The following is a 20,827-nucleotide window of genomic DNA, read 5'->3' on the forward strand; positions in this document are numbered from 1 at the left end:
AAACCCCGCCCATTTATACAATTTATTTTCTGTTAAAATTTGATTTTAAACCTAACCATAACTTTAATCACACTGCTAACATTATGCCAAAACTTAAACCTACAATTAAGACCAAATAGCTTATTTTTTGTTTTAATATTTTTATTATTTTCGAGACAAATTTTACTTTGTGGCTGTGGTAACTAGTGGAACCCCCTTTTTTCCCACCTTCTTTTTATCCTATTCAAATGTTTTATTGGTCGCATGCGCATACTTACCAGATGTTATTGCGGGTGTAGCGAAATGCTTGTGTTCTGAGCTCCAACAGTGCAGTAATATCTAACAATTTACAACAATACACACAACTATAAAAGTAAAATAATGGAATTAAGAAATATATAAATATTAGGACCAGCAATGTCAGAGTCCAGAGTATGAATGTTTATATATATATAAACAGTGCCTTCGGAAAGTATTCAGACCCCTTGACCTTTTCCACATTTTGTTACATGACAAACTTGTTCTTAAACTGATGAAATAGTTTTTAAACCCTCATCAACAAAATTAATTTATTTTTAATACATAAATAGCACACTTACATAAGTATTCAGACCCTTTACTCAGTACTTTATTGAAGCACCTTTGGCAGCGATTACAGCATAGTTTTTTAGGGTATGACGATACAAGCTTGACAGACCTGTATTTGGGGAGTTTCTCCCATTCTTCTCTGCAGATCCTCTCAAGCTCTGTCAGGTTGGACAGGGAGTGTTGCTGCACAGCTATTTTCAGGTCTCTCCAGAGTTGGTTGATCGGGTTCAAGTCCAGTCTCTGGCTGGGCCACTCAAGGACATTCAGAGACATATCACAAAGCCACTCCTGCGTTGTCTTGGCTGTGCTTAGGGTCGTTGTCCTGTTGGAAGGTGAACCTTCTCCCCAGTCTGATAACCTGCTCCTGAGCACTCAGGATTTCATCAAGGATCTCTCTGTACTTTGCTCCGTTCATCTTTCCCTCGATCCTGACTAGTCTCCCAGTCCCTGCCGCTGAAAAACATCCCCACAGCATGATGCTGCCACCACCATGATTCACTGTAGGGATGGTATCAGGTTTCCTCCAGATGTGACGCTTGACATTGAAGCAAAAGAGTTCAATCTTGGTTTCATCAAATCAGAGAATCTTGTTTCTCATGGTCTGAGAGTCCTTTAGGTGCCTTTTGGCAAACTACAAGCAGGCTGTCATGTGCCTTTTACTGAGGAGTGGCTTCCGTCTGGCCACTCTACCATAAAGGTCTGCTTGGTGGAGTGCTGCAGAGATGGTTGTCCTTCTAGCTCCACAGAGGAACTCTAAAGCTCTGTCAGAGTGACCATTGGGTTCTTGATCACCTCCCTGACCAAGGCCCTTCTCCCCCGATTGCTCAGTTTGGCCTTGCGGCCAGCTCTAGGAAGTATCTTGGTGGTTCCAAACTTCTTCCATTTAAGAATGATGGAGGCCACTGTGTTTTTGGGGACTTCAATGATACAGGCATTTTTTGGTACCCTTCCCCAGATCTGTGCCTCGACACAATCCTGTCTCGGAGCTCTACGGACAATTCCTTCGACCTCATGGCTTGGTTTTTGCTCTGACATGTGCTGTCAACTGTGGGACCTTATATGGCCAGGTGTGTGCCTTTCCAAATCATGTCCAATCAATTGAATTTACCACAGGTGGTCTCCAATCAAGTTGTAGAAACATCTCAAGGATGATCAATGGAAACAGGATGCACCTGAATACACCTCAATTTCGAGTCTCATAGCAAAGGGTCTGAATTACTTATGTGAATAAGGTATTTTTGATTTTTATTGTTAATAAATGTGCAAACATTTCTAAAAACCTGTTTTCACTTTGTCATTATGGGGTATTGTGTGTAGATTGAGCAGGGAAAAAGTATTCAATCCATTTTAGAATAAAGCTGTAATATAACAAAATGTGGAAAAAGTGAAGGGGTCTGAATACTCTCCGAATGCACTGTAAGTATTCACAACCCTGAGTCAATACTTTGCAGAAGCGACTTTGGTAGCGATTACAGCTGTGAGTCTTTCTGGGTAAATCTCTAAGAGTGATTACAGCTGTGAGTCTTTCTGGGTAAGTCTCTAAGAGCTTTCTACATCTGGATTTTGCAACATTTTCCCATTATTCTTTTCAAAATTCTTCAAGTTCTGTCAAATTGGTTCTTGATCATTGATAGTATTCAGGTCTTGCCATAGATTTTCAAGTAGATTTAACTTAGTGTGGGAGAAGTGGAAAAATTGTTATCGATCAATAATGGCAAACCGCATTGACAATTTAGTGAGGATGGTAGCTGACTCTGTAGCCACTCCTATCTGTCATATTTTTAATCTGAGCCTAGAGGAAAGTTTTTGTCCTCAGGCCTGGAGGGAAGCCAAAGTAATTCCACTACCCAAGAGCGGTAAAGCTCTTAGCAAACTGTTGGAAAACAAATGCAATGCTATTTCTCTGTAAACAAATTAACAACAGATTTTCAGCTTGCTGATAGAGAAGGGCACTCAACATGCACTGCGCTAACACATATGACTGATGATTGGTTGAAAGAAATTGATAAGAAGTTTGTGGGAGCTGTACTGTTAGATTTCAGTGCAGCCTTTGATATTATTGAACATAACCTTTTGTTGAAAAAACATGTCTCCCATATCGTGGATATAGAGCTATCTATCTAATAGAACTCAAAGGTTTTTCTTTAATGGAAGCTTCTCTAATGTCAAACATGTAGAGAGTGGTGTACCGCAGGGCAGCTCTCTAGGCCCTCTACTCTTTTCTATTTTTACCAATCACCTGCCACTGGCATTAAACAAAGCATGTGTGTCCATGTATGCTGATGATTCAATCATATACGCATCAGTAACCACAGCTAATGAAGTCACTGAAACTCTTAACAAATAGTTGCAGTTTGTTTCGGAATGGGTGGTTTTAGACTTCAGCAGAATCTGGTAGTGAATGGTGTGGCTGATGAACAAGTTGAGACTAAAATGACTTGGCGTTACCTTAGATTGTAAACTGTCATGGTCAAAAATGTAGATTCAATGGTTGTAAAGATGGGGAGAGGTCTATCTGTAATAAAGAGATGCTCTGATTTCTTTGACACCACACTCCAAAAAGCAAGTCCTGCAGGCTCTAATTTTATCTCTGTTCGACTGAGGGACCTTACAGATAATTGTATGTGTGGGGGTACAGAGACAAGATAGTCATTCAAAAATCATATTAAACACTATTGTTGCACACAGAGTGAGTCCATGCAACTTATTATGTGACTTGTTAAGGGAACGTGTTCTCCTGAACTTGTACTGTTGAATTTAGCCATAACAAAGGGGTTGAATACTTATCCACTTAAGACATTTCAACTTTTCATTTTTAATTCATTTGTAAAAATGTCTAAAAACACAATTCCACTTTGACATTATGTGGTATTGTGTGTAGGACAGTGACCCCCCCCCCCCCCCCAAATTTTTTTTTTTTGCAATTGAATCCATTTAAAATTCAAGCTGTAGCACAACAAAATGTGGAAAAAGTCATGTGAATCATTTCTGTATACAGGGATTAACAAGTAGAGTGAAAATGACAACTTATCATGCATCGATGCAACGCCAGAACAACAAAACTAGATATGCTAAAGACAATTTCCCAACAGATAACACACACACTGGCTAGACCCTTCATGCATCACATGATAATAAGATATATTTAATCGTATCTACCCAAACACATACTGTACATGAGCACAATAACTTACAGTACGTACCAGATTTAAGACCTGCAAAATGGTCGGTGAATATTGAGTATGCTTTTCTCTGTGTGCCTGGGAAAACACGTTCAGCTCTCGGCTCTTGACGTTAAAAATAATTTAATTAGAAGAATTTGACATCATTGACATTTCAACCATCTTGGCCTTGTCTCTGTCTGGCCTGTCCCCTCAGTAGCCATGATGGTTCAGACAGGCCCTCAGTAGCCATGATGGTTCAGACAGGCCCTCAGTAGCCATGATGGTTCAGACAGGCCCTCAGTAGCCATGATGGTTCAGACAGGCCCTCAGTAGCCATGATGGTTCAGACAGGCCCTCAGTAGCCATGATGGTTCAGACAGGCCCTCTGTAACCATGATGGTTCAGACAGGCCCTCGGTGGTACAGACAATCTCTTCTTCATTTCTTCTTCTTAGAGAGAGTGTTGAGCCAGGAGGAAGAGAAGCTGAGACGAGGGGTCTCATTGGAGGAAGGAGAGGAGGGGGAGGAGTGGGAGGAGGGACCACCTGCCTGTGGTGTGGGGTTCTCTGGCCAAGGCTCAATCTGGACAGAGAAAGGAGATGGACAGATGCCTTCAAATGCAAGGTACTACAGATAAGGAAGCCTCATCTGTTTAGGCCAATAAGCTACTGAGAAGGCCACGTAGGCTATTCAAGAGAGCACACCAAGAATGCATTATATGGAGACACAGAGAGATGATTACATGGAATCGTTCAAGTTTTGTTGGAAAAACTTGTCAATAATCAACTGACTGGCTTTCTTGATGTCTATAGTATTATCTCTGGTATGCAATCTGGTTTCTGCTCAGGTTATGGATGTGTCACTGCAACCATAAAGGTCCTCAATGATGTCACCATTGCCCTTGATTCTAAGCAATATTGTGCTGCTATTTTTATTGACTTGGCCGAAGCTTTTGATACGGTAGACCATTCCATTCTTGTGGGCCGGCTAAGGAGTATTAGTGTCTCTGAGGGGCCTTTGGTCTGGTTTGCTAACTACCTCTCTCAAAGAGTGCAGTGTATAAAGTTAGAAAATCTGCTGTCTCAGCTGCTACCTGTCACCAAGGGAGCACCCCCAAGGCTCGATCCTAGGCCCCACGCTCTTCTCAATTTACATCAACAACATAGCTCAGGCAGTAGGAAGCTCTCTCCTCCATGTATATGCAGACGATACAGTCTCATGCTCAGCTGGCCCCTCCCCGGATTTTGTGTTAAATGCACTTCGACAAAGCTTTCTTAGTGTCCACAAGCTTTCTCTACCCTCAACCTTGTTGAACACCTCCAAAACAATGGTCATGTGGTTTGGTAAGAAGTTTGCCCCTCTCCCCACAGGTGTTATTGCTACCTCTGAGGGTTTAGAGCTTGAGGTAGTCACCTCATACAAGTACTTGGGAGTATGGCTAGACGGTACACTGTCCTTCTCTCAGCACATGTCAAAGCCGCAGGGAAAAGTTCAATCTAGACTTGGTTTCCTCTATCGTAATCGCTCCTCTTCCACCCCAGCTGCCAAACTAACCCTAATTCAGATGACCATCCTACTCATGCTAGATTACGGAGACATAATTTATAGATCGACAGGTAAGAGTGCTCTCGAGCGACTAGATGTTCTTTACCATTCGGCCATCTTATTTGCCACCAATGCTCCTTATAGGACACATCACTGCACTCTATACTCCTTTGTAAACTGATCGTCTTTGTATACCCGTCTCAAGACCCACTGGTTGATGCTTATTTATAAAACCCTCTTAGGCCTCACTCCCTCCTATCTGAGATATCTACTGCAGCCCTCATCCTCCACATACAACACCCGTTCTGCCAATCACGTTCTGTTAAAGGTCCCCAAAGCACACACATGCCTGGGTCGCTCCTCTTTAGTTCGCTGGAGCTAGTGACTGAAACGAGCTGCAACAAACACTCAAACTGTACAGTTTTATCTCAATCTCTTCATTCATAGACTCAATCATGGACAGACACTCTTATTGACAGTTGTGGCTGCTTTGTGTGATGGATTGTTGTCTCTACCTTCTTGCCCTTTGTGCTGTTGTCTGTGCCCAATAATGTTTGTACCATGTTTTGTTGCTACCATGCTGTGTTGTCATATGTTACTGCCTTGCTATGTTGTTGTCTTTAGGTCTCTCTTTATGTAGTGTTGTGTTGTCTCTCTTTATGTAGTGTTGTGGTGTCTCTCTATATGTAGTGTTGTGTTGTCTCTCTTTATGTAGTGTTGTGTTGTCTCTCTTTATGTAGTGTTGTGTTGTCTCTCTTTATGTAGTGTTGTGTTGTCTCTCTTTATGTAGTGTTGTGGTGTCTCTCTATATGTAGTGTTGTGTTGTCTCTCTTTATGTAGTGTTGTGGTGTCTCTCTTTATGTAGTGTTGTGGTGTCTCTCTATATGTAGTGTTGTGTTGTCTCTCTTTATGTAGTGTTGTGGTGTCTCTCTTTATGTAGTGTTGTGTTGTCTCTCTTTATGTAGTGTTGTGTTATCTCTCTTTATGTAGTGTTGTGTTGTCTCTCTTTATGTAGTGTTGTGTTGTCTCTCTTTATGTAGTGTTGTCATATGTTACTGCCTTGCTATGTTGTTGTCTTTAGGTCTCTCTTTATGTAGTGTAGTGTTGTCTCTCTTTATGTAGTGTTGTGTTGTCTCTCTTTATGTAGTGTTGTGGTGTCTCTCTTTATGTAGTGTTGTGTTGTCTCTCTTTATGTAGTGTTGTGTTGTCTCTCTTTATGTAGTGTTGTCTCTCTATATGTAGTGTTGTGTTGTCTCTCTTTATGTAGTGTTGTGGTGTCTCTCTTTATGTAGTGTTGTCTCTCTATATGTAGTGTTGTGTTGTCTCTCTTTATGTAGTGTTATGTTGTCTCTCTTTATGTAGTGTTGTGGTGTCTCTCTTTATGTAGTGTTGTGTTGTCTCTCTTGTTGTGATGTGTGTTTTGTCCTATATTTATTTATTTAAATCCCAGGCCTCCGTCGCCGCAGGAGGCCTTTTGTCTTTTGGTAGGTAAATATTGTAAATAAGAAGTCGTTCTTAACGGACTTGGCCTCGTTAAATGAAGGATACATAAAATAAATAAATGTGTCGATAACAAAGAAAGTTAATCATGATGTCAAACCAATTTCATGCAGCAAGGAGCGTCATGATTCAATAGACGAGCATAAGTGAATGCTAAAAAGTTTTTGTGAGAGCACAAGACAGCATCACAAGTCCTTGACCACAAGCTTCCAGTTGGGCTGAGATAACAGAAGAGGGTTGGGGACTTGGACCATAAGGGAACCATAGATAATAGAAGAGGGTTGGGGACTTGGACCATAAGGGAACCATAGATAATAGAAGAGGGTTGGGGACTTGGACCATAAGGGAACCATAGATAATAGAAGAGGGTTGGGGACTTGGACCATAAGGGAACCATAGATAATAGAAGAGGGTTGGGGTCTTGGACCATAAGGGAACCATAGATAATAGAAGAGGGTTGGGGACTTGGACCATAAGGGAACCATAGATAATAGAAGAGGGTTGGGGACTTGGACCATAAGGGAACCATAGATAATAGAAGAGGGTTGGGGTCTTGGACCATAAGGGAACCATAGATAATAGAAGAGGGTTGGGGACTTGGACCATAAGGGAACCATAGATAATAGAAGACGGTTGGGGACTTGGACCTTAAGGGAACCATAGACAATAGAAGAGGGTTGGGGACTTATCCCATAAGGGAACCATAGATAATAGAAGAGGGTTGGGGACTTGGACCATAAGGGAACCATAGATAATAGAATAGGGTTGGGGACTTATCCCATAAGGGAACCATAGATAATAGAAGAGGGTTGGGGACTTGGACCATAAGGGAACCATAGATAATAGAATAGGGTTGGGGACTTGGACCATAAGGGAACCATAGATAATAGAAGAGGGTTGGGGACTTGGACCATAAGGGAACCATTTATAATAGAAGAGGGTTGGGGACTTGGACCAAATGGGAACCATAGTTACGAGATAGCGGCAGCAACTCAACTGTGAAGACATACTAGACCAGAATGCACCATTATATGTTTTATTTGATTTTGATTAGGTTTTGAGTGGGATTCTTCTCACAAAACAACATGACACAAATATGGTCCTCCATTACATTCCTACCAGCGCCAGCAGCCACCCACCAGACTGACTGCCTGTCATGCCACTCTATAGCCACAAGGTGGCAGCATTAGTAGGGCTGTTGGGGGGCTAAAATGTGCGTCAACGCTCTGCTCCCATCCCTCCTCTCCCGTTCCTGTGGTCCCGACCGAAGGGGTTAGACCCTAGAAGAGGTGGATACCAAGTGGAGGGAGTATCATGAAACTTCTCTCTCGCTGAAAGACCCGCTGCTTTGCTTTTTGTTTCCTCAGTCAGATGGTAACCAAGACAAGAGAAAACAAAACAAATCTGACGACGTCATCAAAATACATCGGATCGACATTGCAAGTGGTCACAGCCTATACTAAAAGCCTTGCTGCAGCAAAAATACTTCTCATCTTAGAAAGACAAACCATGATTGCCATCTGCAGGTAGAAACATCTAGTTCAGATTGCAAGTCAAACAGCCACTAAAAACATCAGTTTGTTGACCACAAAACGATGATTCCAAGCCTTTAATTGTAAAGGATTGCCTGTCAATTTTTCCTCAGTTCCATGCTAAACGGTCAATATTCGCAGATACAACTCCTGGACCAATTGTATTTCTTTCTTTCCCAGAAGAAATACCCATCGCCAACATCCCCGAACATCCCCAAACATCCCCGAACATCCCCAAACATCCCCGAACATCCCCAAACATCCCCGAACCTCCCAGGGACATGATGTGACGATAGTTATTCATACAGTGTCCTAGAATAGGAGTGATGATCTTGGATCAGGTCCAGATAATCAGAGCATCTTATTCATTATTATCCAAAATACCAAAACTGATCCCAGGTAAGCACCTCCTAAACTGAATAACCTACCTAGTCGCCCCTCCGTGCTACACCAGACCAGTACCTTAGTATTATCAACCGGGTTGTAGTGTGAATCCTGCTGCTGTTCTCTGCTATATAAAAGAAAGGTTCTTGATGTGGGCCCACACAGTCTGGAGCATGATCACCAGAGCCAGGATGAAGAAGAAGAGTGTGACAGCCTATAGGGAGAGAGAGATGGATGGAGAGATGGAAATTATGAAAGAAAAGGGTAGAAAATTATACAAAATTGAGGAAAAAGACTGACAATGACAGAAGTGCAGTGGGGTTGGAAGGACCATTTACAACACAGGGGACCATTCACAACACAGGGGACCATTTACAACACAGGGGACCATTCACAACACAGGGACCATTCACAACACAGGGGACCATTCACAACACAGGGACCATTCACAACACAGGGGCCATTCACAACACAGGGGGCCATTCACAACACAGGGGACCATTCACAACACAGGGGACCATTCACAACACAGGGGGCCATTCACAACACAGGGGGCCATTCACAACACAGGGGACCATTCACAACACAGGGGGCCATTCACAACACAGAGGGACCATTCACAACACAGGGGGCCATTCACAACACAGGGGGCCATTCACAACACAGGGACCATTCACAACACAGGGGCCATTCACAACACAGGGACCATTCACAACACAGGGGCCATTCACAACACGGGGGACCATTCACAACACAGGGGGCCATTCACAACACAGGGACCATTCACAACACAGGGACCATTCACAACACAGGGACCATTCACAACACAGGGACCATTCACAACACAGGGGCCATTCACAACACAGGGGACCATTCACAACACAGGGGGCCATTCACAACACAGGGGGCCATTCACAACACAGGGGGCCATTCACAACACAGGGGGCCATTCACAACACAGGGGACCATTCACAACACAGGGGACCATTCACAACACAGGGGGCCATTCACAACACAGAGGGACCATTCACAACACAGGGGGCCATTCACAACACAGGGGGCCATTCACAACACAGGGACCATTCACAACACAGGGACCATTCACAACACAGGGGCCATTCACAACACAGGGACCATTCACAACACAGGGGCCATTCACAACACGGGGGACCATTCACAACACAGGGGGCCATTCACAACACAGGGACCATTCACAACACAGGGACCATTCACAACACAGGGACCATTCACAACACAGGGACCATTCACAACACAGGGACCATTCACAACACAGGGGCCATTCACAACACAGGGGGCCATTCACAACACAGGGGACCATTCACAACACAGGGGACCATTCACAACACAGGGGGCCATTCACAACACAGGGGGCCATTCACAACACAGGGGGCCATTCACAACACAGGGGGCCATTCACAACACAGGGGACCATTCACAACACAGGGGGCCATTCACAACACAGAGGGACCATTCACAACACAGGGGGCCATTCACAACACAGGGGACCATTGACAACACGGGGTCAAAGCTATCAGAAACACAGGTGACAGAGTGGAGGCAGTGACGACCATGTTGACTGGAGGACTGACTGGGTGAGGAAGAGGTGGATGTGGAGCTGGTGGTTTGTGATTGGTTATCATGGTTGAGTTGGTGTGGAGGTGGGGGCCATACCCCCCCTGGTTGCAGCTCTCTCCCCCAGCCCAACCAAGGACACAAACCCACGGGCGTCCTCCTCCATGAAGCCTCCCAATACCTGCCTGCTCTGGACAGGGCTGGTACACATCCACAGAGGTCTGGGTTGGGGCAAGATAGGGGGATACTGGGGTAGGGGGATACTGGGGTGGTCGAGCCTGGGCTTGAAGTTGGAGTAGAGCCTGGGGCGGGGGTTGGAGTAGAGGCTGGGGCTGGGGTTGGAGTAGAGGCTGGGGCTGGGGTTGGAGTAGAGGCTGGGGTTGGAGTAGAGACTGGGGCTGGAGTAGAGTCTGGTATTGGGGTTGGAGTATAGGCTGGGGTTGGAGCAGAGGCTGGGGCAGGGGTTGGAGTAGAGGCTGGGATTGGGGTTGGAGTAGAGGCTGGGGCTGGAGTAGAGTCTGGTATTGGGGTTGGAGTATAGGCTGGGGTTGGAGTAGAGGCTGGGGCAGGGGTTGGAGTAGAGGCTGGGGTTGGGGTTGGAGTAGAGACTGGGGCTGGAGTAGAGGCTGGTATTGGGGTTGGAGTAGAGGCTGGGGCTGGAGTAGAGTCTGGTATTGGGTTGGAGTAGAGGCTGGGGTTGGAGTAGAGGCTGGGGCTGGGGTTGAAGTAGAGACTGGTATTGGGGTTGGAGTAGAGGCTGGGGTTGGAGTAGAGACTGGGGCAGAGGCTGGAGTAGAGCCTGGGGCTGAGATTGGAGTAGAGGCTGGGGTTGGAGTTGAGTCTGGGGCTGGAGTAGAGGCTGTGGCTGAGGCAGGGGTTGGAGTAGAGACTGGGGTAGGAGTAGAGGCTGGGGCAGGGGTTGGAGTAGAGGCTGGGGTTGGAGTAGAGGCTGGGGTTGGAGTAGAGACTGGGGTTGGGGTTGGAGTAGAGACTGGGGTTGGAGTAGAGGATGGGGCTGGGATTGGAGTAGAAACTGGGGTTGGAGTAGAGACTGGGGTTGGAGTAGAGACTGGGGTTGGAGTAGATACTGGGGTTGTAGTAGAGACTGGGGTTGGAGTAGAGGATGGAGCTGGGGTTGGAGTAGAAACTGGGGTTGGAGTAGAGACTGGGGTTGGAGTAGAGACTGAGGCTGGGGTTGGAGTAGAGGCTGGGGTTGGAGTAGAGACTGGGGTTGGAGTAGAGCCTGAGGCTGGGGTTGGAGTAGAGACTGAGGCTGGGGTTGGAGTAGAGGCTGGGGTTGGAGTAGAGTCTGGGGTTGGAGTAGAGACTGAGGCTGGGGTTGGAGTAGAGACTGGGGTTGGAGTAGAGACTGGGGCAGGGGTTAGAGTAGAGTCTGGGGTTGGAGTAGAGGCTGGGGTTGTGGTAGAGGCTGGGGCTGGGATTGGAGTAGAGGCTGGGGCTTGGAGTAGAGGCTGGGGTTGGAGTAGAGACTGGGGTTGGGCTTGGAGTAGAGACTGGGGTTGGAGTAGAGGATGGGGCTGGGATTGGAGTAGAAACTGGGGTTGGAGTAGAGACTGGGGTTGGAGTAGAGACTGGGGTTGGAGTAGAGACTGGGGTTGGAGTAGATACTGGGGTTGTAGTAGAGACTGGGGTTGGAGTAGAGGATGGAGCTGGGGTTGGAGTAGAAACTGGGGTTGGAGTAGAGACTGGGGTTGGAGTAGAGACTGAGGCTGGGGTTGGAGTAGAGGCTGGGGTTGGAGTAGAGACTGGGGTTGGAGTAGAGACTGAGGCTGGGGTTGGAGTAGAGACTGAGGCTGGGGTTGGAGTAGAGGCTGGGGTTGGAGTAGAGTCTGGGGTTGGAGTAGAGGCTGGGGTTGGAGTAGAGCCTGAGGCTGGGGTTGGAGTAGAGACTGGGGTTGGAGTAGAGACTGGGGCAGGGGTTAGAGTAGAGTCTGGGGTTGGAGTAGAGGCTGGGGTTGTGGTAGAGGCTGGGGCTGGAGTAGAGGCTGGGGCTTGGAGTAGAGTCTGGGGTTGGAGTAGAGGCTGGGACTCCCTAGCTAGAGGGAAGATGCTCCTTCTCCCAGCCCCAGGTACTTCAAGTGCCTCTCGGGACCAACCCTCTTTAGGGCTAACCACTGTCCAGCCATGGTTGTACCAGCTGGGGTAGAGTCTCGTGTCTCACTGGCCTCAGCCTGCTGGTCCTGGAGCTCCATGTCACCTCGTGTTCCTCCTGACACAGCTCCGGCTTTGAATCTGGCCCTGAGGGATTCTTGTGTACGGGCTCCTATTCCCTATGTAGTGCACTACAACTAAGAACCCGTCTCTGACCAAAAGTAGTGCACTAAATAACGGAATAGGCCTGGGTGCCATTTGGGACACAGATGGGACATTTAAAACAAGACAGTCTGTTGTCTGCCTGGACATTGACTCTTTACTCTGTTGTCTATCTGGACACTGACTCTTTACTCTGTTGTCTGACTGGACATTGACTCTTTACTCTGCTGTCTGTCTGGACACTGTGACTCTTTACTCTGTTGTCTGTCTGGACACTGTGACTCTTTACTCTGTTGTCTGTCTGGACACTGTGACTCTTTACTCTGTTGTCTGTCTGGACACCGTGACTCTTTACTCTGTTGTCTGCCTGGACACCGTGACTCTTTACTCTGTTGTCTGTCTGGACACTGACTCTTTACTCTGTTGTCTGTCTGGACACTGACTCTTTACTCTGTTGTCTGTCTGGACACTGTGACTCTTTACTCTGTTGTCTGTCTGGACACTGACTCTTTACTCTGTTGTCTGTCTGGACACTGACTCTTTACTCTGTTGTCTGTCTGGACACTGTGACTCTTTACTCTGTTGTCTGTCTGGACACTGTGACTCTTTACTCTATTGTCTGTCTGGACACTGACTCTTTACTCTGTTGTCTGCCTGGACACCGTGACTCTTTACTCTGTTGTCTGTCTGGACACTGACTCTTTACTCTGTTGTCTGTCTGGACACTGTGACTCTTTACTCTGTTATCTGTCTGGACACTGACTCTTTACTCTGTTGTCTGTCTGGACACTGTGACTCTTTACTCTGTTGTCTGTCTGGACACTGACTCTTTACTCTGTTGTCTGTCTGGACACTGACTCTTTACTCTGTTGTCTGTCTGGACACTGTGACTCTTTACTCTGTTGTCTGTCTGGACACTGACTCTTTACTCTGTTGTCTGTCTGGACACTGACTCTTTACTCTGTTGTCTGACTGGACACTGTGACTCTTTACTCTGTTGTCTGACTGGACACTGACTCTTTACTCTGTTGTCTGACTGGACACTGACTCTTTACTCTGTTGTCTGTCTGGACACTGACTCTTTACTCTGTTGTCTGTCTGGACACTGACTCTTTACTCTGTTGTCTGTCTGGACACTGACTCTTTACTCTGTTGTCTGTCTGGACACTGACTCTTTACTCTGTTGTCTGTCTGGACACTGACTCTTTACTCTGTTGTCTGACTGGACACTGACTCTTTACTCTGTTGTCTGACTGGACACTGACTCTTTACTCTGTTGTCTGACTGGACACTGTGACTCTTTACTCTGTTGTCTGACTGGACACTGACTCTTTACTCTGTTGTCTGACTGGACACTGACTCTTTACTCTGTTGTCTGACTGGACACTGACTCTTTACTCTGTTGTCTGACTGGACACTGACTCTTTACTCTGTTGTCTGACTGGACACTGACTCTTTACTCTGTTGTCTGACTGGACACTGACTCTTTACTCTGTTGTCTGACTGGACACTGACTCTTTACTCTGTTGTCTGACTGGACACTGACTCTCTTTACTCTGTTGTCTGACTGGACACTGACTCTTTACTCTGTTGTCTGACTGGACACTGACTCTTTACTCTGTTGTCTGACTGGACACTGACTCTTTACTCTGTTGTCTGTCTGGACACTGACTCTTTACTCTGTTGTCTGACTGGACACTGACTCTTTACTCTGTTGTCTGACTGGACACTGACTCTTTACTCTGTTGTCTGACTGGACACTGACTCTTTACTCTGTTGTCTGACTGGACACTGACTCTTTACTCTGTTGTCTCTCTCAAAGAGAGAAATGGTTAGGGCAACAATACAATTAAGTCCTTTGTTCTCACTTTTCTGTATTATTATTCATATTCTCATAACATGTCTGAAATTAATTCATGTATGTAACATAACATATAGCAATTACATTTTTTTTTCTCCAATTTGCGAGGAAATACATGTCATGTATAGCGTACTATACCTGTTGTGTATTTAAGCCCCCTTGGTCACAGAACTCCTCTTTCTGCAGGTCTGCATCATACCCCTCTGCTTGATCCCTGACCTCCTCTGTCAGCTCTGCTGGGTCCTTCAGTCCCCAACACTCTCCCACTGTCTTCAGCTCCAACGCAGGCTCTGCATCCAGGACCTGACTGGATGCTGACTCTGGTTCTAGAACTTCCAGCGGCTCTAGAACTGTCACATGTTCTGGAAATGCTACTGGTTCTAGAACTGTCCCATGTTCTGGAACTAGCTGTCGCTTTGCCACTGGCACCTGCTCTGGTTCTGTCTGTAGTTCTTCCACTAGCACTGGCTGTGGTACTGGTTCTGTCTGTAGTTCTTCCTCTAGCACTGGCTGTGGTACTGATTCTGGCTCTCGTTCTTGCACCAGTACTGGCAGTGCCATTGGTTCATGAACTGTTGCTGGTTCCAGAACGGCCTCGGGTTCTAAGTCCAGAACTGGTTCACATTCTGGTTCTGATTCTGCCTCCTCAGGAACCTCCTCTCCCTCCTCCTCCTCTACAATGAACAGAGACAATAAAACAGGTTAGGTGTGTCTTCTCTTACTGCTGATGTGGAATATCCACACAGAACATCAGTAGAACACACTGATGGCCACTGGGGCTCTGGCTAAAAGATAGTGGTGCTCTATATAGGGAAAATAATGATAGTTCAGACGCAGCCACGGTACCTTTGATGAAGTCCAACTTGTACAGAGCCCTCTTCTCTGCGTTGAAGTTGACTCTGTAGTGGTCCATGTTCTCATAACCAGGCTCCAGGGTCTCCACGATGCAGGTACTGGACGCCACATTCACCCTGGCAAGGAGATGGGGATATAAATGAGGTAGCACAAACACAGAGAGAAGGATAGAGAGAGGATAGACAGAATGTGGGACAGACCGAGAGTTTGAATGAGACGGAAACAAAATAGAAAGACTGCAAAGTATTGATCAGTAGAATGTCCCAAACCGTTCCAAACTTCTAACAAATCGTACTTCTTATTAGTTACTAATTATTAGTTACGTCTTATTAGTTATTTATTATGAGTTACTTATTATCAGTACCAGATTAAAAATAAGACTCACTCACTTTACAATCAAGTCTTTGGCAATCTGAGAAAAAGGGGAAAAAGACCAAATGATTAAAAGAAATTAACGTAAAAGATAGATAACAACAATTCCAGTATGAAATATGTTTTCAAAGTCTTTCAATAGTGTATTGTATTGTATTGCATCCATCAATATTGAGTGAATATACATCTTCAGTCACAGTCTTCATGTACCCACAATAACAATCTGGACGTACCCCAACCAAAAACCCTGGACGAACGGAGATATCCGTACCATGCTGAGAGCATTCACTGTCAGCAGAATGAACCCTGATGACTCGGTGACGCACCACATGTACAGGGCAAGCAGGTACGAGGTCTGTAAATCCATTAGGGACTCAAAAAGACAATAGAGACTCAAACTTGAATTGATGTTCGACAATTTCGACTCGGATGTGGCAAGGACTACAGACTATCACAGAATACATAGGCAAATCCAGTGGTGTGGTTCCCACTGAAGCCTCCGTCCCAGACGGGCAAAAAACACTCTATGCTCGCTTCGAGGTAGACAATACCGAGCCATCCAGGAAGAATCTCACTGCTCTGGACGACCAGGTGCTTTCATTCTCCGAGGCTGGCGTGAGGAAAACAAAAAAACAAAAAAAGAGTGTAGATTCACAAAACCACTAGCACTGATGGAATCCCTGGTCGCGTCCTCAGGGTGTGTGCTGACCAACTGGCGGGGGCGTCTTCTCGGACATCTTTAACCTGTCCCTGTCTAAGGCTGTAGTCCCCACCTACTTCAAGGAGACCACCATCGTCCCAGTGCCCAAGAAAAACTAAGGTGACATGCCCAAATGACTAAATCGCACCCTTGGTGCTCAGGCTGGTCATGGCCTACATGCCAGGCACGCTGGACCCACTCCAACAGAACCACGGATGATGTTATTTCCATCGCTACTCACACGGACGTAACACATCTGGACAAGAGGAACACCTATGTGAAAATGCTGTTCATTGACTACAATTCAACACTATTGTTCCCTCCAAACTCGACACCAAGCTCAGAGCCCTGGGTCTGGACACCACCCTCTGCAACTGGATCGTGGACTTCCTGACGGGCCAACCACAGGCTGTGAGGATTGGGAACAACACTTCCAGCAGAGAGAGTCAGTTCCTAAGCGTCCACATCACCGAGGACTTAACATGGACCAACACCTCCATCCACATCAACAGGACTGCAGTAGAGAGAGTCAGTTCCTCAGCGTCCACATCACCTAGGACTTAACATGGACCAACACCACCATCCTCATCAACAGGACTGCAGTAGAGAGAGTCAGTTCCTCAGCATCCACATCAACAGGACTGCAGTAGAAAGAGTCAGTTCCTCAGCGTCCACATCACCGAGGACTTAACATGGACCAACACCTCCACCACTCTGGTCAAGAGGGCACAACAGCGTTTCTACTTCCTAAATACGGCATGCCAGCCCAGGTCTTCTCCAAATACGACCGAGAGCATCCTGGTTGCATCACGGCCTGGTACGGGAATTGCTCTGTCCACGACCGAAAGGTCCACCAGTTGGCCCAGTACATCACTGGGACCCCACCCACCCGGGACATCTATTCAAAGCGGTGCCTGAGGAAGGCCAGCAGCATCATCAAGGACCCCCACACACCCCAGGCACGGAGCTGTTCACTCCCTTACCGTCGGGCATGAGGTCTGATACCAACAGGCTCAGAGACAGGTTCTATCTACAAGCCATCAGACTGTATCAGAGCATGAGGTCTGATACCAACAGGCTCAGAGACAGGTTCTATCTACAAGCCATCAGACTGTATCAGAGCAGGAGGTCTGATACCAACAGGCTCAGAGACAGGTTCTATCTACAAGCCATCAGACTGTATCAGAGCATGAGGTCTGATACCAACAGGCTCAGAGACAGGTTCTATCCTCAAGCCATCAGACTGCTGAACACTTGAACTGGACTAACCACCTGTTCTGATTATCCACATCTTAGCATACACTCACTCACTCACTCACTCACTCACTCACTCACTCACTCACTCACTCACTCACTCACTCACTCACTCGGACACTTTACCCCTACCTCTGTACAAATTACCTCGACTAACCTGTACCCCCGCACATTGACTCGGTACCAGTACTCCCTGTTTATAGCCTCCACATTGACTCTGTACCGGTACCCCCTGTATATAGCCTCCACATTGACTCTGTACCAGTACTCCCTGCATATAGCCTCCACATTGACTCGGTACCAGTACTCCCTGTATATAGCCTCCACATTGACTCTGTACCGGTACCCCCTGTATATAGCCTCCACATTGACTCTGTACTGTAACACCCTGTATATAGCCTCCACATTGACTCTGTACCGGTACCCCCTGTATATAGCCTCCACATTGACTCTGTACCGTAATACCCTGTATGTAGCCTCCACATTGACTCGGTACCAGTACCCCCTGTATATAGCCTCCACATAGACTCTGTACCGGTACTCCCTGTATATAGCCTCCACATTGACTCTGTACCGGTACCCCCTGTATATAGCCTCCACACTGACTCTGTACCGGTACCCCCTGTATATAGCCTCCACATTGACTCTGTACCGGTACCCCCTGTATATAGCCTCCACATTGACTCTGTACCAGTACCCCCTGTATATAGCCTCCACATTGACTCTGTACCAGTACCCCCTGTATATAGCCTCCACATTGACTCTGTACTGGTACCCCCTGTATATAGCCTCCACATTGACTCTGTACCAGTACCCCCTGTATATAGCCTCCACATTGACTCTACCGGTACCCCCTGTATATAGCCTCCTCATTGACTCTGTACCAATACCCCCTGTATATAGCCTCCACATTGACTCTGTACCAGTACCCCCTGTATATAGCCTCCACATTGACTCTGTACCGGTACCCCCTGTATATAGCCTCCACATTGACTCTACCGGTATCCCCTGTATATAGCCTCCACATTGACTCGGTACCAGTACTCCCTGTATATAGCCTCCACATTGACTCGGTACCAGTACGCCCTGCATATAGCCTCCACATTGACTCGGTACCAGTACGCCCTGCATATAGCCTCCACATTGATTCGGTACCAGTACTCCCTGTATATAGCCTCCACATTGACTCTGTACCGGTACTCCCTGTATATAGCCTCCACATTGACTCTGTACCAGTACCCCCTGTATATAGCCTCCACATTGACTCTGTACCAGTACTCCCTGTATATAGCCTCCACACTGACACTGTACCAGTACTCCCTGTTTATAGCCTCCACATTGACTCTGTACCAGTACCCCCTGTATATAGCCTCCACATTGACTCTGTACCAGTACTCCCTGTATATAGCCTCCACACTGACACTGTACCAGTACTCCCTGTTTATAGCCTCCACATTGACTCTGTACCAGTACTCCCTGTATATAGCCTCCACATTGACTCTGTACCAGTACCCCCTGTATATAGCCTCCACATTGACTCTGTACCAGTACTCCCTGTATATAGCCTCCACACTGACACTGTACCAGTACTCCCTGTTTATAGCCTCCACATTGACTCTGTACCAGTACTCCCTGTATATAGCCTCCACACTGACTCTGTACCAGTACTCCCTGTATATAGCCTCCACATTGACTCTGTACCAGTACTCCCTGTATATAGCCTCCACACTGACTCTGTACCAGTACTCCTGTATATAGCCTCCACATTGACTCTGTACCAGTACTCCTGTATATAGCCTCCACATTGACTCTGTACCAGTACCCCCTGTATATAGCCTCCACATTGACTCTGTACCAGTACCCCCTGTATATAGCCTCCACATTGACTCTGTACCGGTACTCCCTGTATATAGCCTCCACATTGACTCTGTACCAGTACCCCCTGTATATAGCCTCCACATTGACTCTGTACCAGTACCCCCTGTATATAGCCTCCACACTGACACTGTACCAGTACTCCCTGTATATAGCCTCCACATTGACTCTGTACCAGTACTCCCTGTATATAGCCTCCACACTGACTCTGTACCAGTACTCCCTGTATATAGCCTCCACATTGACTCTGTACCAGTACCCCCTGTATATAGCCTCCACATTGACTCTGTACCGGTACTCCCTGTATATAGCCTCCACATTGACTCTGTACCAGTACCCCCTGTATATAGCCTCCACATTGACTCTGTACCAGTACTCCCTGTATATAGCCTCCACACTGACACTGTACCGTAACACCCTGTATATAGCCTCCACATTGACTCTGTACCGTAACACCCTGTATATAGCCTCCACACTGACACTGTACCGTAACACCCTGTATATAGCCTCCACACTGACTCTGTACCGTAACACCCTGTATATAGCCTCCACATTGACTCTGTACCAGTACTCCCTGTATATAGCCTCCACATTGACTCTGTACCAGTACTCCCTGTATATAGCCTCCACATTGACTCTGTACCAGTACTCCCTGTATATAGCCTCCACATTGACTCTGTACCAGTACCCCCTGTATATAGCCTCCACACTGACTCTGTACCAGTACTCCCTGTATATAGCCTCCTCATTGACTCTGTACCAGTACTCCCTGTATATAGCCTCCACATTGACTCTGTACCAGTACTCCCTGTATATAGCCTCCACATTGACTCTGTACCAGTACTCCCTGTATATAGCCTCCACATTGACTCTGTACCAGTACTCCCTGTATATAGCCTCCACATTGACTCTGTACCAGTACTCCCTGTATATAGCCTCCACATTGACTCTGTACCAGTACCCCCTGTATATAGCCTCCACATTGACTCTGTACCAGTACTCCCTGTATATAGCCTCCACACTGACTCGGTACCAGTACCCCCTGTATATAGCCTCCACACTGACTCTGTACCAGTACCCCCTGTATATAGCCTCCACATTGACTCTGTACCAGTACCCCCTGTATATAGCCTCCACACTGACTCTGTACCAGTACTCCCTGTATATAGCCTCCACACTGACTCTGTACCAGTACTCCCTGTATATAGCCTCCACACTGACTCTGTACCGGTACCCCCTGTATATAGCCTCCACATTGACTCTGTACCAGTACCCCCTGTATATAGCCTCCACACTGACTCTGTACCAGTACTCCCTGTATATAGCCTCCACATTGACTCTGTACCAGTACT

At 46.6% G+C, this 20,827-nt stretch overlaps 1 protein-coding gene across 1 annotated transcript in view; it reads right to left on the bottom strand.

The window, feature by feature from the left end:
* Positions 1–3,453: 3,453 nt before the first annotated feature.
* The window catches only part of LOC115118518 (E3 ubiquitin-protein ligase TRIM63-like), a 53,104-nt gene continuing 35,730 nt past the window's right edge, over positions 3,454–20,827 (bottom strand). The window contains exons 7-11 of the mRNA XM_065020963.1: positions 15,664–15,686; positions 15,266–15,390; positions 14,558–15,093; positions 8,770–8,905; positions 3,454–4,312 (exon numbers count right to left, since the gene is read on the bottom strand). Of these exons, the coding sequence (XP_064877035.1) occupies positions 8,819–8,905; positions 14,558–15,093; positions 15,266–15,390; positions 15,664–15,686 (771 nt within the window). The 3' untranslated portion in view covers positions 3,454–4,312; positions 8,770–8,818. The remainder of the gene's footprint in view (positions 4,313–8,769; positions 8,906–14,557; positions 15,094–15,265; positions 15,391–15,663; positions 15,687–20,827) is intronic.

The sequence above is a fragment of the Oncorhynchus nerka genome, linkage group LG7 (assembly GCF_034236695.1).
Source record: "Oncorhynchus nerka isolate Pitt River linkage group LG7, Oner_Uvic_2.0, whole genome shotgun sequence".
Taxonomy (NCBI): domain Eukaryota; kingdom Metazoa; phylum Chordata; class Actinopteri; order Salmoniformes; family Salmonidae; genus Oncorhynchus; species Oncorhynchus nerka.